The sequence below is a fragment of the Cydia pomonella genome, chromosome 19 (assembly GCF_033807575.1).
Source record: "Cydia pomonella isolate Wapato2018A chromosome 19, ilCydPomo1, whole genome shotgun sequence".
Taxonomy (NCBI): domain Eukaryota; kingdom Metazoa; phylum Arthropoda; class Insecta; order Lepidoptera; family Tortricidae; genus Cydia; species Cydia pomonella.
In genome coordinates this window covers 6,211,443-6,238,927 of record NC_084721.1, presented here as the reverse complement: position 1 = coordinate 6,238,927, position 27,485 = coordinate 6,211,443, and the positions used below count along the sequence as shown (strand labels likewise).

General features: G+C 45.6%; 1 protein-coding gene across 22 annotated transcripts; it reads left to right on the top strand.

The window, feature by feature from the left end:
* The first annotated feature begins 1,999 nt into the window (after window positions 1-1,999).
* Window positions 2,000-27,485, top strand: LOC133528551 (uncharacterized). Of its 22 annotated transcripts, none has more exons than XR_009801014.1 (13): window positions 2,000-2,126; window positions 2,619-3,809; window positions 4,824-5,112; window positions 5,726-9,036; window positions 9,276-10,078; window positions 10,209-10,839; window positions 10,968-11,179; window positions 11,294-11,428; window positions 14,665-14,860; window positions 14,988-25,583; window positions 25,983-26,128; window positions 26,559-26,728; window positions 27,367-27,485. XR_009801014.1 is itself a non-coding variant. In XM_061865972.1 (7 exons), exon 1 carries the CDS (start codon window positions 11,477-11,479, stop codon window positions 13,349-13,351), a length of 1,875 nt encoding a protein of 624 aa, XP_061721956.1. In that variant the 5' UTR covers window positions 11,435-11,476; the 3' UTR covers window positions 13,352-14,860; window positions 14,988-19,960; window positions 20,064-20,155; window positions 20,230-25,583; window positions 25,983-26,128; window positions 26,559-26,728; window positions 27,367-27,485. The 22 variants fall into 22 exon arrangements, 13 of the variants coding, with proteins under 13 accessions (XP_061721956.1, XP_061721946.1, XP_061721957.1 ...); XR_009801012.1 differs by having other exon boundaries at window positions 2,619-4,082; XR_009801016.1 differs by having other exon boundaries at window positions 2,619-5,112; window positions 5,726-6,043; window positions 6,287-9,036.

Sequence of the window (27,485 nt, the reverse complement as noted above, 5' to 3'; positions counted from 1 at the left end):
ATCTACTCTTCGATTTCTGGTACTCGTTTTGTTTTAAAGAACCTTTCTAAAATTAATTTCTTAAACTATAGAAAAAAATACAAAAAGTGGGTGTAAAATTATAAATTTTATAATATTAGCCAAGAAAAGGATTATAAATCAGTCTAGCGTGGTTTGGTTAGGTTAGATTAGGCCAAAAAGCCGTACTCATACAATCGAAGTGTTATGCTGAATTAACATGAAACTTGGCATGACAATTTAAGCAAATTATCGATGTCTGATCTGTGATGTATAATACAAAAGAAATAGAACGAGTAGAAGTTTTGTATGTAAAACGTGAAAACGGTATATTTTCTTTGTTTTACTATTTCTGGCAACGTTAACTAATACCAGATATAAATAACATATACTTACATATGTTACTTGAATTGAATGTTCAATCATGCCAAAAATTCATGGTATTTCAGCGTTTTGTTTTAAAATTTGAGCATAACTTCATTCCTATGGCGGCGGTAAGGTTCTTGTGACGCTAAAGTTTAAAAAAATGAGTGAAGTTTTTAATCTTGTTGATCTACAAAATTTACATTTTCAACTGATTTTTGTCAAATTTTGTGAGCAGGATTGATAAATATCTATCTGGAGGCACGGCAGTGCCCCCTCCAAGACGAGCAAAGTGAAGCGCAAGGGCACTACCTACCTTTTCTCGAAATGCTTCGTTGTTTTTTCGAACGGTCATAACTTATGTTTGGATTATACCAGATAAACAAAATTCTCAGGATATAATGTCAATAGTGGACTTATTGAGCATAAACAATTTCAATTGCATAGCTCTCATACTTAAGATTTTATTCATATCTAAAAAACCCCGATTTCGTCTCTGACTCACTCACTCACTGATGATGATGATGAACCAAGCTTCTAACTCTACAAGCCCTTTTTTGAGAGGTTTACAGCTCACTAAATTATTTATGGTTCAAAATTTTCATTTAATTTTCATCGGACTTACTCGTAAACGGTGTTATTTTATACCAGCATACTGAGATGGAATGAGCTATTCATTACGTCCATGGGCATATTGGGGATGATGTTTTTTTCTAAATACTGTTTTAAAATTATTTTATTTGTGTATGTTTATAAATATTACATTTGATTACTTTAAGATGAAAGTGAAGGACCCGCGCGAAATCACCTTTTCATACAAACGTAATCCTCATTTTCCTCTCTGGATATTAACATTATTGAATATTGAAGATATTTGATATATTTACATTTAGACACAATTTGATGTATTTAAACAACAGCTATGCCCCTACGTTTGATTTTTTTCGAATTTTTAATTATTATAAAAGTTAGAAGCATTTCAAATTTTGTATGTAATCTGTTTTTCGCTCCAAATTTTTATAATAATACAAGAATCGAAAAAAGTTAAAAATAGGGGATAACTATCGTTAAAATACATCAAATTATGTTAAAAATATTTTCCAAATTGTCAATATCCAGAGAGGAAAGTGGGGACTACGTTTGTATGGAGAATCGGCTGTCCTCTTTTCTCTTAATAGCCGCTTAAAATATGTTTACACAATTTTAAATTGTGGCTGAATGCCGAATAGGTCTGTGCCTTCGATGCCTAAACTCTCAAAAAACTCAAAAATGACAATAAGGTGGACGAATGTTTGAAATGCCATCGTATTTAAGGATTATTTCGCTTAAAATTAGGTTTTTCCTCACAAGTGTGATGAAAAACATTGTGTGCCTCGGGCGACGGGCGGTATAAGAATTACGAACTCGTGTTAATTAAGGCCTCCCTTTCGGTTTCGGGCTTAAAATTAACACTTGTTCGTAAATTCTTGTTTTCCACCCTTAATACACAAGGTACTAATCAATTCAATTTGTAATTTCGTCCATTGAGGCAAAAATCTTGATACATGTATCCGAACATGATAAGTATTGATCGTATTTACTCGGTCGACTTCGCGTGATTCCGTGCTTGAAGCGACGCCATTTTGTGCGCAGCGGGGCCACATCGGCATCGCCTATAAAAGGCTGCGGTGACGTAAGCGCCCGACATTTAAAATTTCATCGTGGTGCGCAGTGGACGTGAAAGTGTTGTGACAATCTTCAAGTGAATTTGCCTGGGTTGGATTCAGGTGTGTACTTGTCCCGCCGCCATATTTTCTGCCTAATTTTTTCATCATGGGCTACAAATCAAACGAAAAATCTGTCGTTGATTTTTGTGAAAGTAAAGCAGAATCCCTTTCTAACTGGGTCCGTCAAGTTAAAAGTAAATCTCTTAATGCCAAGACAAAGAGAAAGCGTGACCTAAGAATAATCGCCATTTTGAGCAACTCCCTAACTCGTGCCGAAAGCGAGTTGGTTACGAAACAACGAGAACGTGCCAGACGCTGGGCCCAGATGCAAGCTGATCTGGGCTTGTGCAATAAAGAAGAAGATGACGCCAGAGAACAACGAGAAAAAATCGATAACTTATGGAAGAATGATCTCAGCGGACTAGATAGTTTTTTCAAAGAATTAGACAGTGTAAAACCTATACCAAGAGTACACTAGGACATTTCTAATTACTAGGTAATGTAAATTGTCTTTGAATCTGTGATATAAGTAGGATGTTTTTTAAATTACAGTCCCATTGCGTTTCGCGTGGGTCTGCATCCATCCGATGGCCGCCATCTTGGCCGTCGCTGGGGCGCGGTCGCTGCTTACACAACAATGGGTTTGTAACGGTATCGTGCATTTATTTTAGTTCAGTTAATTTTGTGATCCAAATGTAAATACTTACTTAAATATTTCAATTTCAAACTATTTCTCGATAGTAAAATTGGAATTTGGTTATTATTCATATTGAATAAGATAAATTGTAACATATGTTTAAGTATGAAAAATAAAAAGATTATTTTCAATGGAAAGTTGTATTTCTCCTATTTTGTTACTGTGATTTCACCCGAAATGTGTTATTCCATGAGTCATCATCGTCACTTCGCTTCGTGGAGAAAGTGGCGAGTGCGAACGAGATCGAGCTCTCCAACTCGGCCGAGCAGCCTGCGGTCTGCCGCCGAGCCGTCGCCGCCGCGGCGTAAGGTTCCCTGCGTTCAGCCTACCACCGCTCCACTGTGCCAAACGGCGCGCGGTCAAATACGTCCCGGTTATCAGCCCACTAGGTAAACGTTAGGCCTCCGAATTCCTCATACGACTGGTGCAATATCTTGTATTCCATAACAATGTCTGCCCGTGCCCGCATGCGGGCCCCCTGCGTGTAACGTTGTGTTTAGACCCCAGAGCGTTGCGGTTACCGTGCAGCTGCAGACCCAGACGTGGCGGGTTGGCGCAATCGCATTGTTCATCGTGCGCACGGCCTCTACGCGTCACGGTCACGTGATGGCACTACCCGGAACACTGAACAGTAGAATTATCTTCCCGTAAGGAAGTACTTATGTTGACAATGACGGTGAGTCACTTGTTACTGAGAATGGTCTAATGTTGAAATATAAAAACAGACATTTTGGTATTTTATTGATGATCGTAATAATGAACATTTAGCGTGAGAGTGACATTTCTCTTAAACAACTAAAAATAAAGTAACGATTTGGACAAGTCTTGCTAAGAAATTATTACCTAAATATTGAATGAGTGAGTCATCTCACTTAGGTCATGTCTATGAAATAACTTTTCTCCAAACAGGGAATAACATATTTAGGAACATGCTAGAACGATCGGGAGGCCTTCTCGAGGTGACATGAGGAAGGTTTCGGAGACTGCCGCGAACATGAAGTACCTAACCGTGACCTCGCAAATCTTCGCGGCGCTTTCTATATTAGGTAATCAGAGGTCACGATATTTGTGTGGATGCATGCATAAACATCTTAACTGCAGCTATATCTACACTTCGAGTGAGCAGTCTCCAATTTAGTACATGAAAATTTCTCCCGCACTCTGCAAGCTGGAAATATAAATTGAGGAAACGTGGCGTGGGCTGATCATTTCCGGGACCATTCTGAACCATAATGCGCGACATAGGCTCTACACACTGATAAAACGATTGCATACAAATTAAAAATAGGAATATGAAGCAACGACTTAGTTAGAATGCGGTAAGTTACTATGAAATCTCTGAACTTTTTCTAGGTTAATCGTTGCAGTCGTTTCATACAAATTCATTTGAGTTTTGAAGTTTAACCTATAGTTAGAAATTTAACAGCAGACTAAATAAATTTGTATGATACCTTATCTGCGCTTTTAGCCTTTTTTTTGTTAAATATTTTGCAGCGTTTATTGAGCGACACAAACCATTTAGTTTACAAACCCTGTATTAAGTTCTGGTTTGCGTATGCCGCTAATAAACGCTTATTTTCTAGACCTGGCCCAGTAATGTTCATTGCTTATTTAGCGCATGCGAGTATTCGCCTCGGGCTAACCAGTATAAGTGTGACGTCTCTATCCGTATCAACGGAATCAGAAATCAGATAAGCTTGTTCACTGAGACGAATATAGGCTGGCACAGAAGCTTTGAAAATACAACCCTACCAAAGAGAATTGATTGTAATAGAGAAGTAAAGTCTATGAAAAAACGTTCCCCTTAGTTTGACATCCAAGACAGATGGCGCTGTACTGCGCCATGTTTTGCGGTCACTGGATTGACTTTATCCAATCGGTTACCGCAAAATGTATGGAGCTGTACAACAGCGCCATCTCATTTACCTGTCAAATTCGAAGCACGAAATTGTCTTTACACATCTTAGTCAATGTATCTTTGCTCCTACTTTTCTGATTTCCAAACATTTTGTCACGTAAGAATATGAATGCATGAACTGATTTCCGTACCTACTTCACAGCTATACACCGGGAATCGTGGCTGGTGGTCAAGGTTGTGCGTGACCGAGTCGACCAACCAAACTTAAACAAAGCGAGGTGAAGCCCTTCTCCGCGAAGGCTAACCCAGCCCCTATAACAAGTGGACCGTCGACTTCCACAGATAAGTCAATGCCGGTCCTAATCTCTCTATCCCAAATCACTGTTAGATAATAAACCTATCAAAGGCTGAAGTGCGTCAACAAGTAAGACCGGATAAGCTTCGGTATTATTCTAAAATTGATATGACTACTTGACGCAAACTACTCTAAGGTGAGTTTAGGCAAGAGTTCTTTTTTTACTATACAATAATCAGTTTTATCTAATGACATTCTCTTATTTAATAGTCCTAGCGTGTTAGAAGTATGATAATCGGTACGATTGATCTTAAGCAATTTGAATCAATTTGACCCGTAGAACAAAAAAAAGAGGAGTTATGACGTCATATTTTTTTACGAAAAAAAATTATTTCGTGTGGCACGTCTGTGGTATCAAATGAAAGCTTTTGAAGCCAATTCTAAAAATTTGTATTTCAATCACTAAAAATTAGAATAAAAATAATATTTTACATTATTACAAGATCACACGATAGTCTGACCATTTTTTTTTCCATACAAAAACAGATGACGTCATAACTCTTCCCCATTTTTTGGTGCTACGGGTCAAATTGATTCAAATGGACTAAAGATCAATCGTACCTATTTTCATGCTTTTAAAACGATTTGCAGCGTTTTTTGGCGTACCTCTAGCACTATAACAGAAATAAGATAACCCACTTGATCAAAACATTCACAATAAGATGAGGGTACCTCTGCCTAAGTATACAAAATGATAAATAATGGACGTTAGTAGGTAGGTCACTTAACCAAAATTTTCATTTTTTCAGATCCTGTGTAGTTACAAACTATGCTATATATTATATTATATCTCAATTTGAGGACCTATAAAATGCACTACAGTTTTATCATATACACATTATAATAATGGAAAGTAATAACTTAGTGCCGATTTAATTAATGTAGCTATGAAAAAGAGTGTATTGAAACGTATTTGATGTTGAAAAAAAAAAATAGGTATATAAGAAATGTCTTGTGACCATATATAATAAAATAAAAAAAATACGGCAGCGAAATATGAATCGAGACTTGGGAACTGGGCATTGAACCAGTAATCCCTTTACCATTGTGTTTTTTTACATCCGCAGGTATGAGTCCGACCAGGTAATAGGGATCTTATCAAATAACTGCTCTAAACTGAGGATGCAAATGAAACTACTGTATGTTGGAGAATCGGGATATCTGGAGGAACCGTGGAAATAAAAATATGAAATACTTTTTTACCTCTACCTATATCCTTATGGGATTACTATGACCTGAAAAGTGGTAACATGCTAGTGCTCTTGGCGACACCCTAATTTTTTGTGTTTCGATGTCTTGTTTTGTTTTAGGCAGGCCACTAATTTACCCACCCACTGACAACAAGTACGTGACAAAATTACACTTGAAACCAATGCTAAGAGGAAACTACCAAAGCAGACAAATCTTGCAAGCTAATTGTATTTGAAATAGTTTCGTTAGTTTTCAATGGCGGTGAAATAGTCGTGGAATTGAATCCCTGTTTTGTTTTTATTCTGTTGAAAGGTAATGGCAGCTACGTAATGGATGAGATCCAACGCCCACTTAGTAAACTGACTACTGTTGAGCCTTCCTGTATATTGAATGAATAAGCCAGGGCCAAAACACCTTTCAATTTGCCAGCACGAGGTCGATATGAGATAATGCATTTTATGAAATTTGCAAAATAAGGGTCATGTCCCAATTCTCATTAGACATGTTTTCGCTGAGGCTGTTCGACTTCGCAATGAATAATTTTGGAGGAGCAAGTGTTAATGGATTCAATTATATCCAGCCATAATTATGATTTAGTATTCAACTGGAAAGTAGACTGAGGAATGTCTAAAGAATATGAATGTAAGTTGAGGTATCGCCCCATCTCTGAATGTGCCGGAAAAAATTGCATGGACGAACGGTATGACCTCTATTTTACTATACCTATTTATTATTGTAACGCTAATAATTCGAGCACGTGAGGGCTGCAATCTGCAATAGTATGTATGTGTAAGATAATATTTTGCTATGTTCTTTCCCCGAATTTGTTTAGCTTAGATGCGCCCGTGGCAGGATATTCACACAGAAGATTATGAATACTATTCCTCATTCCATGCCGGAGAAAATGGTCTTGACTAGCGGTTTTCTTCACTCATCCCCCTGTTCACTATGTTCACCTATCACTCGCACCACTGCAAAAATGCGGACTGTATGAATGAATGACTGCTACAAATATTTTTACTGCACGACACACTTTCGAACTACGGGTGGTCGTCAGCCTGTACTAAGCCATTCAGGTAAAATATTTTTATTGACAGTTACAAATAAAACTAGCATCAACTAGCTTTGTTGTAGTTGTAGTTAATTTTATCTAAAATAGAACATTTCTTTCTGATAAAGGGTCTTAAGCTTGCAGTAACAGTAGCTATAGAACTTTAAAGTCATGTTATAAAACCTCAAAAACAAAATACGATATGTATTGCGATAAAGTAGGTAGGAATGTAATCCTGGCGAGTGGCTAGGCCGTTAGGAATTTACTTTTTAAAGCTCAACGGGTATGCCTAGCTACTAGCTACTACTGCAATTATCCGCTGCTTGTACGAGAGATTGCTGCAATGAGACTTCGCTGCGGGTACGAGTGCTGCAAATGATGCTCCGCTGCTGACTGCTGCTAAATCTTCGACGATCCCATTCCTGGCTACTGGCTTCGAACCATGCTGCTCTATACGTGGCGCTGTCCTAAATCTAAGTATATTGAAGTAGTTCACTAGAGTAGTCTATCCTGGTTCCTTTTCCCTGTAACCCTATGATAAACATTAGTGCTGCTGTCATGCGACAGCTTTTTATTTTTAACCACTGCCTTGTCACAGAATGTCTAAAATTACTGCCGCTGCCAGTTTCTACATTTGACTACTGCTGCCATGTCACAGAGTCCACCATCAAGATTGCCGCTGCCGGACACGGCATCTAAAGACTGGCTGTCTTGTCACAGAGACCACTGCTGCCCTGCACAGGTTCAGACTATTGCTGCCTTGTCAGTCTCCTCGCTCATCGAGACGACTGCTGCCTTGCACAGCGTCGCGTTTGACTACTACTACCGCTGCTGCCCCGCACAGCGCCTTTGACTGCTGCTGCCTTGCCACAGAGTCGCCTTTCAAAACCGCTGCTGCCTTGCACAGGGTTCAAAAGACTACTGCTGCCTTGTCACAGAGTCGCCTATTAAGATCGCTGCTGCCCCGCACAGCGTCTTTAATTTACTATTCTTGCCAAATCTGCTGCCTTGCCACAGTCCTTTCAAGACCGCTGCTGCCCTGCACAGGGTCTAAAAGACTACTGCTGCCTTGTCACAGAGTCGCCCCTCAAGACCGCTGCTGCCCTGCACAGGGTCTAAAAAAAGACTACTGCTGCCTTGTCACAGAGTCGCCCCTCAAGACCCCTGCTGCCCTGCACAGGGTCTAAAAAAAGACTACTGCTGCCTTGTCACAGAGTCGTCACTCAAGACCGCTGCTGCCCTGCACTGTGTCTGATAAGACTACTGCTGCCTTGTCACAAAGTCACCTTTCAAGACCGCTGCTGCCTTGCACAGCGTTTGACTACTGCTGTCTACCACCATAGCCTTTTACCGCTGCTGCCACAGCACAGCCGGTTTGTTTTTTACTTGCTGTTTTGTCACAGAACTCGCTGCTTTGTCTACGTGTACTATACTACGTGTGTATATGGACAGCTGAATGTGCACCGTCCACTGCCGTGACCGCTGTTACCATGTCCCGGTGAGACATATAACCTGTGTTATAATTATTTAGTGGAAAACTAGTACCTTGCCAGAGTTTATTATGATAACGACAATAAAGTTCAAATTACATTTGAATGCAGCGGATAAACCACAGCACGTATAGGTGTTAACGCTGCTACGTGCAGCATTGTCCATAGATACTGTTCCTCTTGTCACCAACTAACCTGGAAGCCTGGTCGAATCCTCGCGCCACCTGTGAAAATTTTCCTCTACAATGAAATGAAACTCAATGGACAACACTTCGTCATCTGGCCAGCAACCGTGCATCGGGCTACACCCTCCCATATTACAATTATGGTAAGAATCCAGATACAGTGAAATATAAGAAATACACTGAATAAGTAAAACATCCGAAACGGAAAAAGCTTTGCGAAAGGTAAAAACAACCTACAGTTTTTGGTTAAAGTATTAACTATGCAAGTCGAATGTCAAGAAAGAAATGGAAATATTTGGCTGCCTACTCATAGCGAACGATCAATCACGGTAGGGCTCTCGTTTTGAAAGCACACAGGCGCAAAGTTATTGTATTTTCCCAGCCAAATTCGAGGCAAGATCTTGACTTCTTGGGCGCAAGTCCACCTGCTCCTGTGCAGACGTGCCAGTCCAATCCCATCTGTCTGCCAGTGCTGCCCGGTCCAGTCTGCGTGGTGCTGCCCGGCCCAGTATGCCTCCAGTGATCCCAGCCCAGGTCCAGTCTGCGCGCCAGTGGTGCCAGCCCGGTCTAGTCTGCGCGCTAGCGGTGCCAGCCCGGTCCAGTTTGCGCGCTAGTGGTGCCAGCCCGGTCCAGTCTGCGCGCCAGTGGTGCCAGCCCGTTTCAGTCTGCGCGCTAGCGGTGCCAGCTCGGTCATGTCTGCGCGCCAGTGGTGCCAGCCCGGTCCAGTCTGCGCGCCAGTGGTGCCAGCCCGCTTCGGTCTGCGCGCTAGCGGTGCCAGCTCGGTCCAGTCTGCGCGCTAGCGGTGCCAGCTCGGTCCAGTCTGCGCGCTAGTGGTGCCAGCACGGTCCAGTCTGCGCGCCAGTGGTGCCAGCACGGTCCCGACTGCGCGCCAGTGGTGCCAGCCCGGTTCAGTCTGAGCGCCAGTGGTGCCAGCTCGGTCCCATCTGCGCGCCAGCGGTGCAAACCCAGTCTAGTCTGGGAGCCAGTGGTGCCAGCCAGGTCCAGTCTGCGCGCCAGCGGTGCCAGCCCGGTCCCATCTGCGCGCCAGTGATACCAGCCTGGTCCAGTCTGCGCGCCACTGGTGCCAGGCCGGTTCAAACTGCGCGCCAGTAGTGTCAGCGCGGTCCAGTCTGCGTGCCAGCTCATCCACTTGACAGCGGAATAACACGATATCAACCCTAATTGGTATGAATAATCTTACATTTATTTGTATTTGTTAGTGATATAAATGTCTATGGACACCCACACTGAGAGCATGCAGCAAAGAAAGGTTAAACATTTTGAAATTAGCCAATTGTTTTTAATAACTTTGCAGTCCACAAAATCGTTGTGAAGTCTGCCTGCCGAAGACGTTCGAGCCTGAATCAGACAAAAAAACAATCTTGACAGACAATCTAAGCAGTGAAATCGTGCTAAGTGAACTCTGATTTAGACGTACCAGCATCAGCTGCCTGTCTAAAACTAAATAATAATAATAATCAGTCTGCTCCGGTGTCCCCGTCAGTGTGTTGCCAATCCGGTCCAATCTGCGCGTCTGTGGTGCCAGCCCGGTCCCGTGTGTGCGCCAGTAGTGCCAGCCCGGTTTGAGCACCAGTGGTGCCAGCCCGGTCCCATCTGCGGGCCAGTGGTGTCAGCCTGGTCCCATCTGCGGGCCAGTGGTGTCAGCTGGTCCCATCTGCGCGCCAGTGGTGTCAGCCCGGTCCCATCTGCGCGCCGCGGTACCACCCCGGTCCCATCTGCGCGCCAGTGGTGCAAGCTCGATCTAGTCTGCGCGCCAGTGATACCAGCCCGGTCCAGTCTGCGCGCCAGTGGTGCCAGGCCGGTCCAAACTGCGCTCCAGTGATGCCAGTCCGGTCCAGTCTGCGCTCCAGTGATGCCAGTCCGGTCCAGTCTGCGCGCCAGCTCACCCACTTGACAGCGGAATGACACGATATCAAGCCTAATTGGTACGAATAATCTTAATTTATTTTTATTTGTTAGTGACATAAATGTCTACGGAGATCCACTGAGAGCATGCATCAAAGAAAAGGGTAAACATTTTGAAATTAGCCAATGGTTTTTAATACCTTTGCAGTCCACAACATCATTGTGAAGTCTGCCTGCCGAAGAGGTTCGAGCCTGAATCGGGCAAAAATATCAGTCTGTTCCGGTCTCCCCGTCAGCGTGTTGCCAATCCGGTCCAGTCTGCGCGTCAGCTGTGCCAGCCCGTTCCAGCGTGCCAGCCTGGGCCAATCTGCGCGCCAGCTCATCTAGCCATCAACAGTGTCATGACCTCAAGCTTAATAGGTACAAATATTATAAGTTTTTATTGCTTCGACATCAAATGGAACACTGAGATGAGACTATCACAGCACAGACCACACGGGTGAATTATTTTGATATTTTCATCAATCTTTGCAGCCAGCAAGAACGACGTGAAGCTTTCTGCAACGGAGCAAACACGATCCTGTCTTCCCTTCTGAAGTGGTACAAGACCAGTCGTGCCGTGCTGATACTGAGCGTTGGTTCAGAGGTTCGAGCCTGAATTAGGCGAAGGTACCAGTCAAAGTTGTACGAGTAAGGTCCAGTGGTCCAGTGACGCTAATGGTGCCAGCCCGGTCCAGTCTGCGCCCTTGGGGTCCACCCCGGTCCAGTCTGCGCGCCATCGTTGCAGGCCGGTCCAATCTGCGCTTGGAGGGTCCAGTCTGCGCTCCATGGGTCCATTCCGGTCGAGTTTGTGCTCCAGGGGCCGACCTGCGCGCCAGTGGCGCCAGCTCGGTCCAGTCTGCGCGCCAGTGGTACCAGCCCGGACCAGTCAACGCGTCAGTGGTGCAAGCTCGGTCCAGCGCGCCAGTGGTGCCAGCCCGGTCCAGTCTATGCGCTAGTGCTGCCGACCTGGTTCAGTCTGCGCTCCAGGGGGCCATCCCGGTCCAGTCTCTGCTCCAGAGGTCCAACCTGCGCGCCAGGAGCGCCAGCTCGGTTCAGACTGCGCGCCAGTGGCGCCAGCCGGTCCTGTCTCGACCTGGTTCAGTCTGCGCTCTAGGGGTCCATCCCGGTCCAGTCTCTGCTCCAGGGGTCCATCCTGCGCGCCAGTGGCGCCAGCACGGTCCAGACTGCGCGCCAGGGGCGCCAGCCCGGTCCAGACTGCGCGCCAGTGGTGCCAGCCCGGATCAGTCTGCGCGCCAGTGGTGCCAGCCCGGATCAGTCTGCGCGCCAATGGTGCCAACCCGGTCCAATTTGCGCTTCAGTGGTCCTACCCAGTCCAGTCTGCTCGCCATTGGTGCCAGCCCGGTCCAGTCTGCTCCAGGGGTCCAGACTGCGCGCCAAGGGCACCAGCCCGGTGCAGACTGTGCGCCAGTGGCGCCAGCCCTGTCCAGACTGCGCGCCAGTGGCGCCAGCCCAGTTCAGTCTGCGTGCCAGTGGCGCCAGCCCTGTCCAGACTGCGCGCCAGTGGCGCCAGCCCTGTTCAGACTGCGCGCCAGTGGCGCCAGCCCTGTTCAGACTGCGCGCCAGTGGCGCCAGCCCGGTTCAGTCTGCGCGCCAGTGGACCAGTCTCTGCTCCAGGGGTCCTACCCGGTCCAATCTGCGCTCTTGGGTCCATCCCGGTCCAGTTGCGCGTCAGTGGCGCCTGCCGGTCCATTTGCGCGCCAGTGGTGCCAGTGTGGTCCAGTTTGCGCGCCAGTAACGCCAGCCCGGTCCTGTCTTCGCGTCGGGGGTGCCAGCCCGGTCCAATCTACACGCCAGTGGCGCCGACCTGGTTCAGTCTGCGCTCCAGGGGTCCATCCCGGTCCAGTCTCTGCTCCAGGGGTCCAACCTGCGCGCCAGTGGCGCCAGCCTGGTCCAGACTGCGCGCCAGTGGTGCCCACCTGGTCCAGACTGCGTGCCAGTGGCGCCAACCCGGTCCAGTCTGCTCGCCAGTGGTGCCAGCCCGGTTCGGTTTGCGCGCCAGTGACGCCAGCCCGGTCCTGTCTTCGCGCCAGTGGCGCCAGCCCGGTCCTGTCTTCGCGCCAGTGGCGCCAGCCCGGTCCTGTCTGCGCGCCAGTGGCGCCAGCCCGGTCCAGACTGCGCGCCAGTGGCTCCAGCCCGAATGAGTCTGCGCGCCAGTGGTGCCAGCCCGGTCCAGACTGCGCGCCAGTGACGCCAGCCCGGTCCAGTCTGCGCGCCAGTGGCGCCAGCCCGTTCCTGTCTTCGCGCCAGTGGCGCCAGCCCGGGCCAGTCTTCGCGCCAGTGGCGCCAGCCCGGTCCTGTCTGAGCGCCAGTGGGGCCAGCCCGGTCCTGTCTTCGCGCCAGAGGCGCCAGCCCGGTCCAGTCTGCGCGCCAGTGGCGCCAGCCCGGTCCAGTCTGCGCGCCAGTGGCGCCAGCCCGAATGAGTCTGCGCGCCAGTGGTGCCAGCCCGGTCCAGTCTGCGCGCCAGTGGCTCCAGCCCGTTCCAGTCTGCGCGCCATTGCTGCCAGCCCGGTCCAGACTGCGCGCCAGTGACGCCAGCCCGGTCCAGTCTGCTCGCCAGGGGTCCAGCCCGGTTCGGTTTGCGCGCCAGTGACGCCAGCCCGGTCCTGTCTTCGCGCCAGTGGCGCCAGCCCGGTCCAGACTGCGCGCCAGTGGCGCCAGCCCGAATGAGTCTGCGCGCCAGTGGTGCCCACCTGGTCCCGTCTGCTCGCCATTGGTGCTAGCTCGATCCAGTCTGCTCGCCAGTGGTGCCAGCCCGGTCCAGTCTGCGCGCTAGTGGCTCCAGCCCGGTCCAGTCTGCGCGCCAGTGGCGCCAGCCCGGGCCAGTTTGCGCGCCAGTGGTGCCAGCTCGGTCCAGACTGCGCGCCAGTGACGCCAGCCCGGTCCAGACTGCGCGCCAGTGACGCCAGCCCGGTCCAGACTGCGCGCCAGTGACGCCAGCCCGGTCCAGACTACGCGCCAGTGACGCCAGCCCGGTCCAGACTGCGCGCCAGTGACGCCAGCCCGGTCCTGTCTGCGCGCCAGTGACGCCAGCCCTGTCCTGTCTGCGCACCAGTGATGCCTGCCCGGTCCAATCTGAGCGCCAGTGGTGCTAGCTCGGTCCAGTCTGCGCGCCAGTGGTGCTAGCGCGGTCCAGTCTGCGCCAGTGGTGCCAGCCCGGTCCAGTCTGCGCGACAATGGTGCCAGCGCAGTCCAGTCTGCTCCAGTGGTGCCAGCCCGGTCCAGACTGTGCGCCATTGGTGCCAGCCCGGTCCTGTCTGCGCGCCAGTGACGCCAGCCTGGTCCTGTCTGCGCGCCAGTGACGCCAGCCCGGTCCTGTCTGCGCACCAGTGATGCCTGCTCGGTCCAATCTGAGCGCCAGTGGTGCTAGCTCGGTCCAGTCTGCGCGCCAGTGGTGCCAGCCCGGTCCAGTCTGCGCGACAATGGTGCCAGCGCAGTCCAGTCTGCTCCAGTGGTGCCAGCCTGGACCAGTCTGCGCAACAATGTTGCCAGCGCGATCCAATCTGCTCCAATGGTGCCAGCCCGGTCCAGTCTGCGCGCCATTGGTGCCAGCCCGGACCAGTCTGCGTGCCGTGGTGCCAGCCCGGTCCATTCTGCGCTCCAGGAGTTCACTTCGGTCCAATCTGCGCTCCAGGGTGACAGCTTGGTCCAGTCTGCGTGGCCAGCTCATCCAGCCGACAGCAGATCGACCAAGCTTAAGCGGTACGAACAACCTTACATTTATCTTTATTTGTCAGTGATATGAGTGCCTACAGAGACCCGCTGACCGAGCATGCATCAAAGTACGGGGTACGGGTAGTGCTAAACATTGTGAAATAAGCCAAAAAAAAATAATAACTTTGCAGTCTACACCAACGTTGTGAAGTCTGCCCGCCGAAGGGGTTCGAGTCTAAATCAGCCGAAGATACCAGCCTGTTCCGGTCTGCCCGTCAACGTGGTGCGAACCCGGTCCAGTCTGGGCGGCAGTGGCGACAGTCCGGTCCAGTCTGCGCGCAGCTCATCTTGCCGACTACGGAGTTTGTCATCCTCAATCGTAAATAGGTACGGATGACTTTTGTATTGGTTCGACTTTTACTAAGTGTCTATAGAACACTGCGCTGAAACTATCTGAGCAGATCTCAACGCGCGGGTAAATTATTATGACATTTGCATGTTTATAAATTCTCAGCTTACAAGAACGGCGTGAAGTGCTTGCTGCAACGGAGCGAACACGATCCTGTCTTCCCTTCTGAAGTGATACGAGACCAGTCCAGCCCGCGCAACTACGGATGAGGTTTCAGCCTGAATTAGCGGAAGACACGAGTCTAAGATGAACGAGCAACGTCCAGTGGGGCCAGCCTGTTCCAGTGTGCGTGCCAGTGGTGCCAGCCACGGCCAGTCTGCGCTCCAGAGGTGCCACCCCCGTCCAGTCTGCGCAACCAGTCAGCCCCCGCCTGCGCGGAGTAGCTCGGTCCAGTCTGCCCGCCTGCGCGGTGCTGCCCGGACCTGTGCCCATGGTCGTCCAGTCCACCCACGCTCCAGAGGTGCAACCCCGGTCCAGTCTGCCCGCCTGCGTGGTGCTGCCCGGACCTGTGCTCATAGTCCGGTCCACCCACGCTCCAGAGGTGCCACCCCGGTCCAGTCTACCCCCGCTTGCGCGGAGTAGCCCGGTCCAGTCTGCCCGCCTGCGCGGTGCTACCCGGATCTGTGCCCGTAGTCCAGTCCACCCACGCGCTAGAGGTGCCACCCCGGTCCAGTCCACCCACCATGTAGACAGCTACTACAGCCAGTGAGACCAGTTCAGAGTTAAACCAGCCTAGGGGTGCGTGTCTGATTTTGCCCTCTTCGATAAAGCATAATGTCTACCGCCATAGCGGTTTATGTCTTATTGAACTTGTCAACAGAGCCAGGCAGCGCTAGGCAAGAATCCACGGCTGGGGGTTCCGTTTGTTATCGAAGAAAGACGTGTACCAATCAGAAACCGCAAATGTCACGCCTTCATGGGCCGCGGAACTTGACGAGTCTCCCCTCCTGTTCATCTGTAATCCACTATTTGTCAACAGTGTCTGACATAGCCAACCAAGAAGTGCAAGCTGTTGGCCACCAGGAGGAAAGTCCAGTCGTAGACATCGGAGAAAAATATAAACAGTTTCAGCATTAGGCTCGTCGAGGCTAGGTATGACCACCATAATCTCACTATTGTCAACAGAACCAGGCGTGTTCCGCGATTGAGCTTGAATCCAGCCACCGCATGTCAGTCTGAACATCCGCCTTCACCTAACAGAAGTAAGCATGACTTTGTCCCCAAGCCACCTTGATTACAGAACTTGACTAGTCCGCCCGCTAATGCGGTTCGTGAATCCGTAATCCACTTATTGTTAACAGGATGAAAAAGGCTGCGCAGTGAATGAATCCAGCCACATTGTCAACTACACCTGACATTCCGCCAAAAAGATGCAAACTTGGATAAAACTCGTCGCTCAGAAGTGAGCATCTCTTCAGTTGCGGAGGCTTTTCTAGTCATTGAGTAAGAAGCGGTATCCATAATCCAAATTGTTCACAGAACCAAACTTATATGCAAGTGCTCTGTGTGTCTGCCTAACCAAATCCAACAAAAGTCAGCGCGCGAGGAAGGGGCCCAGTCATCGTTATTGTGAACCAGACGTAAGCATGCGTGCAATTATAATGCAGCGATTGTTAGCAGAATCGGATATGTATCTTCGCATCTCCGCGCTGCGTGAAACCGGTCATCATAGATAGAACCAGACACCGACATTCTTCAGATATCCTGCCCGTCCCCGTCCAGAACCCATAGGAATGGTGGGTGCTAATCATAATTAAGCTATAGTTTATAGTGGCCACACGTATCTGAGCTTGGATCCTACCACCTTTAACCTGAACCTGACTTCGGGCGTGCTGCTAACACCAGTCTTGGATAGGTGCCTAAAAAGTTGACCAGGTCTGCTGATTCTGCTTGCCACGGAAACGAGCCAACATGAATACACCAAAAAGAAGTCAACTTTGTCGAGCCAGCATAGTCTCTACGCGAGAACGGGTGCGTCAACAATTATCATTGTTCGTAGTCATCTAAACGAGACAAGAGCCCGCCAGCCTGGTCAGAGTCAACGTTAGCCAATAACGATGAGAAATACATAAAAGAGGTATAAACCTGTTTTTGCCATGATCACTCTATAAAGAACTGCTCACCGTAACGGATACTCCCCGACTTATGCCATCTGTATTAAAACTGCCATATCTACACGCTGGAGCGGCGGTGCGTGCCTAATTCAGCTATTGTTAACAGAGCCTGTGCGGTGTTTGGAACGCGCATTTTAGAAAATCCAGTTCGCGATGAAGTTGCATGTTTTGCCCATCATTATCGAAAGCACCCGTGCCCTCCATAGCGTCGTGAGCAAAAAAGCCCAATATTAGTGCCAACCGCTCGGTCGTCGCCACCAAAGCCCGTCGGCGCTGCCTGCCAGAGTGGTGCTCTCCTGCTTCATCATCCAAAGGTTCGATATATTATTCATTTACGATCATAATTTTCTTCGATTTCCATTTTCACGCCAAGCCTCCTCCAAATTCGGCGCCCATATTTGACAGTTTCCTGTTATCTTTTGTGAGTTTCTTCCTGTCAATTTTGTCTAAGTATAAGTTCATCGATCTGCGTGTTGCGGAGTCATCACTCTTCAAATTAGGTCTTCGGGTTTGTCGTTTCTTAGATCTTCGTGTTCGTCGGTTTTCGAACTGCGTGTTCGTCGGTCTTCGTACTGCGTGTTCTTCGGTCTGCGAACTGCGTGTCAGTCTTCGAACTGCGTGTTCTGCGAACTGCGTGTTCGTCGGTCTTCGAACTGCGTGTTCGTCGGTCTTCGAACTGCGTGTTGGTCGGTCTGCGAACTGCGTGTTCGTCGGTCTGCGAACTGCGTGTTCGTCGGTCTTCGAACTGCGTGTTCGTCGGTCTTCGAACTGCGTGTTCGTCGGTCTTCGAACTGCGTGTTCGTCGGTCTGCGAACTGCGTGTTCGTCGGTCTTCGAACTGCGTGTTCGTCGGTCTTCGAACTGCGTGTTCGTCGGTCTTCGAACTGCGTGTTCGTCGGTCTTCGAACTGCGTGTTCGTCGGTCTTCGAACTGCGTGTTCGTCGGTCTTCGAAATGCGTGTTCGTCGGTCTTCGAAATGCGTGTTCGTCGGTCTTCGAAATGCGTGTTCGTCGGTCTTCGAAATGCGTGTTCGTCGGTCTTCGAAATGCGTGTTCGTCGGTCTTCGAACAGCGTGTTCGTCGGTCTTCGAACAGCGTGTTCGTCGGTCTCTGAACAGTAAGTTCGTCGGGTTGCAAAACCTGCAAACTACGAGTTTCAACGTGTTTTATTCTGCGTGTTCGTCGGTCTCCGAACAGCAAGTTCGTAAATTTGCTAACTGCAAGTTCAACGTGTTTTTGTCAACGTGTTCGTCCGTCTCTGAAGAGCAAGTTCGTCAAGTTACAAACTGCGCGTTCAACGTGTTTTTGTCTGCGTGTTAGTCTGTCTCTGAACAGCAAGTTCGTCACGTTGTCATCGGTCTTCGAACAGTAAGTTCGTAGTGTTGCAAAGTGCGAGGTCAACGTGTTTTTGTCTGCGTGTTCCTCGGTCTACGAGTTCAACGTGTTTTAGACTGTTCGTCGGTCTTCGTACTGCGGGTTCATCTGTTTTCGAACTGCATGTATGTTGGTCTGCTGGTACACTATTCGTCGGTCTTCTTAACTTCGGGTTCGACGTTCTTCGAAATGCGAATTCGACAACCTACAAGCACTTGTGAGTGTATACCTTTTTATAACTTTCATCATTTGTGACATTATCTATGAAAAGGGACCTTATTGTCGATGGCGCTTACGCCGCACTGCGTAGCGCGGCGTTGTTTATGTATGTAATATGGGAGCATCGTTGATAATGGCGTAAGCGCCACCGGCAATAAGGTCCCTTTTCATAGATAATGTCACATTTAGCTACCGTCGATCTCAAGCACCTCCTCGGCTACGTGGTCTAGCAGTTCGTCTTTCGAGAAATATGTAGCTCACATTTTAGATACTTAATCGTCCGCGCCTCCCTCTTCGTGTCCTGCACTTCAGACGTCGCACCTTGCGGTCGCCATTCTTCGTGCTTCGCAATCACTTCATGTTTCATTCACCACGATACTGGCTACTGACTACCCGCCCTACAAGCCTATTGTACCTCTGTGCTTTTAATTGTTCTTCAATCGACACACAGCGCCCATACGTAAGCCCTCCTTTTTTCACAGATTAAGCAATATTCAACAAGGACCAAAAAAAAATTGCTGACACTGGAACTTGGAACCCATAGAAGCCCATAGGTACAAGAACGCAACGAACCTTTGAGAAGAAAGAAAGAGAACACTTGCTTCAGTTACCGCAAGAGCGTCAAAGCGTAAGCCTGTTTTGCTCCGCAGATGGTGTCTACGGTTACTGCAGATCAGAATTGTATGAACTGAGTAACTGAATATACTATTGTATTTAACAAAAGAAACAACAACCAGAAATTCATGACTGGACGGCATATCTCCTATATCCAACAACCCATCCAGGCAACACTTATATTTATTAATTATAATAGATCTAAATGTCCAAAATATACCTATGCACAAGAAACGGTGTGTCTAATGATTTTGTTGCGGACAATAATATCACGTGAGCATTTTTTACATCACTTTTTAACGCTTTATCTGGATTGGTTATGCCTTATTATGTTTTTTCCATAGTTTACGTAAAGAATATTGTTATTGGTGTGTCACTAATATAGTAATGTTATTTTGATATTGGTTATTGGTTTACCTTTTTATGCATTTACTTACATGTTCGAAATGTGTTTAAATCTGTTTTAGCCGGGCCATCTCAATAGCACTGAATCCACAAATCTAATGAATTGCACAGATTGAGTAATCAAGAGCGAAAGTCTTGCTTTTTTTGGACTAGTTGTCTGTAATTGTTAGTTTCTTTTAGATATTGGATTACCTACTAACGTAAGAAGCTTACACGAGCAAAGACTGGAATATCATCGCATGGGATGCTTATTACGAAACTTTTTTGATTCTTCACCTAAACCTAGAAATTTACTACAACTCTTATTATCGGCATGAAGTTGCACCTTCATGTTGCAAGTGCCTATTTAGAAGGTATAGCAAATTGTATTACTTATAACAAATGTTAATGTAGTAACCTGTATTTTGATCTTTATTAGACGAGTAGACGTGTGGAAAAACTATTGTATGTTCGCAGGTGAAATGTGCATAATAGGTATTGGTACTTATTATTTTTACTCCTAATCCAGTTATTGATACGTGCCATGTAATCGTCTACTTAGTTTTAAGGTGTTGTTCAATGCTTGATCCAATATATTTTTATCTGCTTCCACTCTTTGTTCGATATGTGTCTGTTTTTTTAGATTTAGATAGCGCAACATAGACTAACGGCTGCTTGGCACGGCATGGTTGTGGAAAACAAGCGTAGCAACAGCTTGCAAGTACCTATAGGCGAAACCTGGAATCCTGAAGATGTTTTAGCTATAAATTGTACAGAGCGTAACCTGGAATGCGTGCAAAACTAACATATGGGCGAAAATTATTGTTTACTGCAGCCGAGAAATCTTTTGTGAATGTGCTCTTTGTGCATTGCTTTTTCTTTGATCGTGTATTTAAGTGTATCTGTACATCGTTTCGGTTGTGTTGACTTTGGTGATTAACGGAGTGCACAACCATAAAGTAGATATGTAACACGAAACTCGTAAACTACGATCAAAGCTGGAATTGTCTGCTTGATATACTAAAATATAAAAATACAGAGAAGACAAACTAGGAAGATGGTACGTACGCTAATACAACCATTTTAGAGTGACAGGAAGACGAGAGGACCTACATACACACTTACATTAAATTGCTAAGTATTAACGGCATGGAATGAAACTACCTTCGACGATAACTTTAATAGTGCACTTAGCCATAACAGAAAGATAGATGCAACAAACACGGGGTAAAGAAATTCAATTTTTTTTAAATGGAACTAAAATGGAACTTGGAATCTGGACTGGAATACATAACAAAAGATATCTCTTAAGGAATGCCTGAAGAATCTGACGCAATTTGAATTTGAAGATGAGAAATTTAAATTACTTCTCAAATACATAATATCAACCAGTTACACTTGGTATTTAACATGACTCGAGGCTAGATGAAACATCGATTTCCAACACCTATCTCTACACCTGAAGACAGCGCTAAAGGTTTTATTTATATACTATTGATTGAGGCAAGACAATCAAAATACGATGTTTGAACTTTGAACGTGGCCAATAAAGACAATTAATTACACACACACATAGGGTACGTACGTTAATTTTTTTTTTTTCAGGTGACATTCGGAATAGTCTTAATTTCAGATTGACTTATAGTGCAATATTGGATATTTTAAATTCAACACTCTGAAGGTATGAAATAAAAAAATAAATGTTGAACCGTAATACCACTAGAACGACGTGGTCCAGGCGTGGAACAAGCATAAAAAAGTTAGGTACATGGCACAAATAACGGGTGGAAATTTGTAACTTAGAAAAACACGAAAGATTGTCAGCATCAACACGTGTGGTATGTAAGCTAATAAAGATAAGTCGAACAACGATTCTTCTAGGCTCTAGAGACTACTTCAAACTACCAGACCATTGGGAAATGGACTCTGAAATAATCAAGGTACTGAATTAAATGACACCATAAAAATTAGGAGTCTCCAAGTCCCTAGCGAAGTAAATGGAAGATGCGAGGTCCGTTCTTATAAACGGGATTAGGTATGTAAAATTCATGATTTTTAGATAAAACACCGGTTCGCCTTACTCAATGATTTCAGACTACCATGGAATGCCAAAGGTATGCAATTTTAAAGAAACTGATCACTAAAGTAAATAATACAACGTTCGAACGTCAAACTAGCCCACTGGACCGTGATCCAATTCAAGATTTTTAAAAGGAACCCCTATTACATTCTCGAGACTACAATATCAAATGGCTCAAGGTATGAAATTTTCATGGAACTAAGTCTTAGAAACCTGAACCGAGGTTTCGAGTTAGTCTACGAAATAATATTGTACTATGACACATAGGGTACGTATCGTATGCGTATACTAATTCAAGATTTTATATGGAGCACGAGATCGCGCACGGGTCATTTTAGACAAAATGCTATGCTAAAAAGGTGCGCAATTTTTTAAGAAGCAGACCGACAGATCAATTTAAGTTACACAATATAGTTTCAAGGTGCGTAAGACAAAAATTAAAGAAGAAATATGTCCACACGAAGTGTAAGTAAGTACGAATGAATGTTATTTTTTACAGACTCTATTAACAGACATGAAGATGAAGTTAAGAATGACATAGTTCTAACAGATAATGAATTTCTAGTCTACTTACTAAACTATAAATCGATAAAGGGATATAAACATCTATTGGTATAAATAACATACGTTACGTCGTCTATCGACTCTACAAATCGCTGAAATGAACATGTTATTGGCAAAATTCGGACTCGCGAAGGCATGGGTAAGTTCCTTAATAAAGCTTGTTTCAGATCTCAAGGTTATCAACATAAGCAAGATTAAACATTGAAATTAGATAAATAAGAATAAAATAAATCAAACTTTTAGCAACAAATTTGTATGGTTCGTAACAAATTAAAATACATTGACATGAATGTTTGACACGAAAAGAAAGAGGTTTCCCATACAATTATCTACAAATGCTGAAAGGTCCCGTAAAAGCAAGGAAAATAAAAGACATACTAATAAAACGTAAACGTAAAAAAACCGTCAAGGAATAATTAGCGAAGTATGAAAATAACGAAAAGAAAAAAAACTTCATCATGGAGGTAGAAGACAATGTATGAAGAAGGAAGACCAGAAAAGATGTGAAATAAGGTTTTACAACTTAAGCAACTCTATACTAAAAATAGCATGGACATCGTAAAGAAATAAGACTGAAGAGTCGTTTTAGGGTCGGCAACGCGCATGTAACACCTCTGGAGTTGCAGGCGTCCATAGGCTGCGGTGACTGCTTACCATCAGGCGGGCCGTATGCTTGTTTGCCACCGTCGTGGTATAAAAAAAACAAGAAGAGGGCGTGGGGAGTGGGTGAAAAAAGAAGATTGAAAAGGGCACGAGGAAAGAAGATTGAAGAGGACAGGAAGAAAGAAGATTGAAGGGGACACGAAGAAAGAAGATTGAAGGGGACACGAAGAAAGAAGACTGAAGAGGGCACGAGAAAAGAATATTGAAGAGGACACGAGAAAAGAATATTGAAGAGGACACCAGAAAAGAATATTGAGAATATTGAAGAGGACACGAGAAAAGAATATTGAAGAGGACACGAGAAAAGAATATTGAAGAGGACACGAGAAAAGAATATTGAAGAGGACACGAGAAAAGAATATTGAAGAGGACACGAAGAAAGAAGACTGAAGTGGGCATGAAGAAAGAAAACTGAAGAGGATGTGAAGAACGATGATTTGAGAAGAACCCAGACCCAAAGACGCACGAATCACTTACCATCAGGTGTGATCGTGGTCAAACGCCTGCCTATACTCAATAAAAGAAAGACGAGATGACGGGAAGAACTTTATGATACCATGAAGCAAAAGAGGGTGAGAGCCAGATGATAGGAAAAAGCTTATGAGAAGAAGATGAAGCAAGGGGGTATGAAGGAAGAAGATTCAGTTTAAAGAGGGCAAGAACGAAGACTCGAGACTGCAAGAAAGAGAAAGAGGGAAAGAAGACTCGAAAGGGAAAAAAGAAAGTAGACTCAAGACGGCAAGAAAGAAGATGCAAGATGGCAAGAAGACTCAAGAGGACATGAAGAAGGCTCAAAAGGGCATGAAGAAAGAAGACTCAAGAGGGCATGAAGAAAGAAGACTCAAGAGGGCATGAAGAAAGAAGACTCAAGAGGGCATGAAGAAAGAAGACTCAAGAGGGCATGAAGAAAGAAGACTCAAGAGGGCAAGGAAGAAGACTCGAGGGCATGAAGAAGGAAGTCGCATGAGGTCATGAAGAAAGAAGACTCAAGGGGGCATAAAGAAAGAAGACTCAAGAGTTCAAGAAGAAAGAAGACTTAAGTGGGGCATGAAGAAAGAAGACTCAAGAGGGCATGAAGACAGAAGTCTCAAGAGGGCATGAAGACAGAAGTCTCAAGAAGGCATGAAGAAAGAAGATTCAAGAGAGCATGAAGAAAGAAGACTCAAGAGGGCATGAAGAAAGAAGACTCGAGCGAGCATGAAGAAGGAAGAATCAAGAGGCATGAACAAAGAAGACTCAAGAGGGCATGAACAAAGAAGACTCAAGAGGGCATGAACAAAGAAGACTCAAGATGGCATGAACAAAGAAGACTCAAGAAGGCATGAAGAAAGAAGACTCAAGAGGGCATGAAGAAGAAGACTCAAGAGGGCATGAAGAAAGAAGACTCAAGAGGGCATGAAGAAAGAAGACTCAAGAGGGCATGAAGAAAGAAGACTCAGGAGGTCATGAAGAACGAAGACTCAGGAGGGCATGAAGAACGAAGACTCAGGAGGGCATGAAGAACGAAGGCTCGGAGGGCATGAAGAACGAAGACTCAGGAGGGCATGAAGAACGAAGACTCAGGAGGGCATGAAGAACGAAGACTCAGGAGGGCATGAAGAACGAAGACTCAGGAGGGCATGAAGAACGAAGACTCAGGAGGGCATGAAAAACGAAGACCCAGGAGGGCATGAAGAACGAAGACTCAGGAGGGCATGAAGAACGAAGGCTCGGAGGGCATGAAGAACGAAGACCCAGGAGGGCATGAAGAAAGAAGACTCGAGAGGGCATGAAGAAAGAAGACTCGAGAGGGCAAGGAAGAAGACTCGAGGGCATGAAGAAGGAAGACTCAAGAGGGCAAGAAAGAAGACTAATGGGCAAGATAGAAGACTCTAGAGGGCAGAAAGAAGATACAAAAGATCTAGAACTCAAGACTGAAAAAACGGAACTCTTCGTTCGAAGACTGGAAGAACGAAGACTCGAGACTGGAAGAACGAAGGCTCGAGACTGGAAGAACGAAGGCTCGAGACTGGAAGAACGAAGGCTCGAGACTGGAAGAACGAAGGCTCGAGACTGGAAGAACGAAGGGTCGAGACTGGAAGAACGAAGACTCGAGACTGGAAGAATGAAGACTAGACTGGAAGAATAAAAAATTAAGACTGCAAGAACGACGACAAACACTAGAGATTACAATAACAAAGAGGGCAACAAGAGGGAAGACTGAAGAAAGAATACTCGAAAGACCATAAAGAAGAAGACGCAAGAAGTACAACGACACGGAGGCACATTCAAGAGGGTATGTGAAACGAAGAGTCGAGACTGCCAGAACGAAGAATCAAGAGGTCACGAAAAACAAACTCTAAACAACATGAAACAGGAGACTACAAAAATTTTGAATATGCTGAACGAGTATAGAAAATAACGACAACTCGAAGAAAGAAAAATCACAAGCAAGAAAGAACTCGAGGGACGAAAGAAAAAGAAAGTAGACAAGAAAGAAACTAAGTGAAGATAGAAGGATTACTATTGGGTACAAGATAATAACATCCAGAGTATAAAGAAAGAAATTAACATAACTAATACGCAGAGGAAAAGGGCAAGCAAACAGTCATATCGAAAGAGACCAAGTACCGAAACACAATTGAAGAGGATGTCGGAAGAATACAAGGAAAGCTTTTAGGACGAGAAAGAAAGAAAATTTGAGACTGAAGGTTAGTAATACAATTGTCGTTAGAAATTTTTGATATATTTTTTATCGAAAGGGTGGTGACACTTAAAGGGCCCACTGATTAACAGTCCGCCGGACGGTATCGGCCTGTCAGTTGTTAGGAACTGTCCCCTTTAGAGACCAAAAACCATGAATAATATCAGAATTGAATTTAGTCTTTCAGCCATTTCGGAATTCGAATTTTTGAAAGAAATATCTCACCTTATTCGATTTACCTTTTCTTATGCTCCCCATATTGTAAACTCGAGCTTTTAATTTAATTTTTTTATATTTATCCAGAGATTTTTAGTTAGAATACCGCTCATCTGTTTCCCTAAAGGCCTAATCTAATCAAAAAGTAATTAGGACAAGTTATTAAAACTAATCGTGTTATTTTTTACAGCGCTACGTGTAAGCAGTGGCTCCACCAAGGAGTACGAGAAAACTACTTCTACTAGTTCGTGAATAACAAATAACAAAATTGAAGGGGATGCCGAGAGAAAACAAAGAAGGCTTCCAGGACGAGAAAGAAAAGTTGACGAAGTCAAGGTTAGTAATGAAATAGTTGTTATATTTTTACTTTGAAGACGCTTCATTGATATTTCAGTAATCTTAAACCTTTCACCGCCATAGACGGCTGTGGACGTCATCGGAAAGTCAGCTTCGCCAATGGAATAGGGACTTACGCGGAACTCCGTATAAAGTTCAATTTCGCTTAAATAATCGCGATCGCCTGGCGTCCGGGGCACGGGATATATTCCTTCGCCGTCTGGCGTTCAAAGGGTTAACCTGAGAATTCTGAACTTCCAAAGAATGAAACCCACCTTTTTCGATCTACGATTTCCTAAGCTCTTTAAAATGTCAAGAAGAGATTATCTGGAAGAATACCGCTTATCCGTTTCCGTCAGGCCTAATCGAATGAAAATGTATTTAATTTTAGGACCTTTCATCAAAATTGTTTTTTTTTTCTCTTTCACAGCGCTATGTGCAGCGCAGTGGCTCGGCCAAGGCTCACCAGTTCGTGAATAACAAATAACTAAAAAAAAAACAAAATTGAAGGGCATGGCGAGAGAAAACAAAGAAGGCTTCCAGGGCGAGAAAGAAAAGTCAGAATCGGAACAGAAAAGGCAGAACAAATACAAATTCAAGGTTAGTAATGAAATCGATGAACGCCTCATTAATATTTCAGCGACCTCAACCCTTTGACCGCCATCGCCATTGGAAAGTCTTGCCAAGGTCGCCAACGCTGCAGTCGTCAGCTTCGCCAATGGAATAGGGACTTACTCGGGACTCCATAAAGTTTAATTTCGCTTAAATAATCGCGATCGAGGCACGGCTATTCGCCGTCTGGCGTTCAAAGGGTTAACCTGGGAATTGCTGCCGGGTGCTGTTTGTGGAGACCTGTCTGTTTAAGCTTACACGGGCTACATATTTTAAGTATGTACTCGTAACTTTACTTTTGAGTGGCATTAACGTGAGACACTTCATTCGGTTCTTGACTGATTTAATTTAGATTTTAATTATTTATATAAGTCTTGGAGACCCTTTTTTTATTATTATATTTTAGTTGCAGCCTATTTGCTGAATAAATATTTGATATTTGAATTCTGATCTTCCAAAGAATGAAGCCCACCTTTTTCGATTTACCTTTTCTTATGCTCCCCATTTAGTAAAGAAACACGTGCTAATACCCTCTTGTTTCCCTAAGGCCTAATCTAATAAAAAGTAATAAATACTTTTAATTAAGACCTGCCATTAAAATTAATCGTTTTTTTTTTCTTTCACAGCGCTAGGTGCAATCAGTGGTTCCGCCAAGGAGTACGTGAAGACGACCCCTACCAGTTGAAAGACGAAGACTCGCAAGTGTTGTTGCAAACGATTCAATAATTAAAATTATTTTATCAGA

What these genes read in the sequence shown, in the direction of transcription:
- LOC133528551 (XM_061865962.1), top strand. Translation starts at nt 11,477, where the DNA reads ATGGTGCCAGCCCGGTCCAGTCTGCGCCCTTGGGGTCCACCCCGGTCC.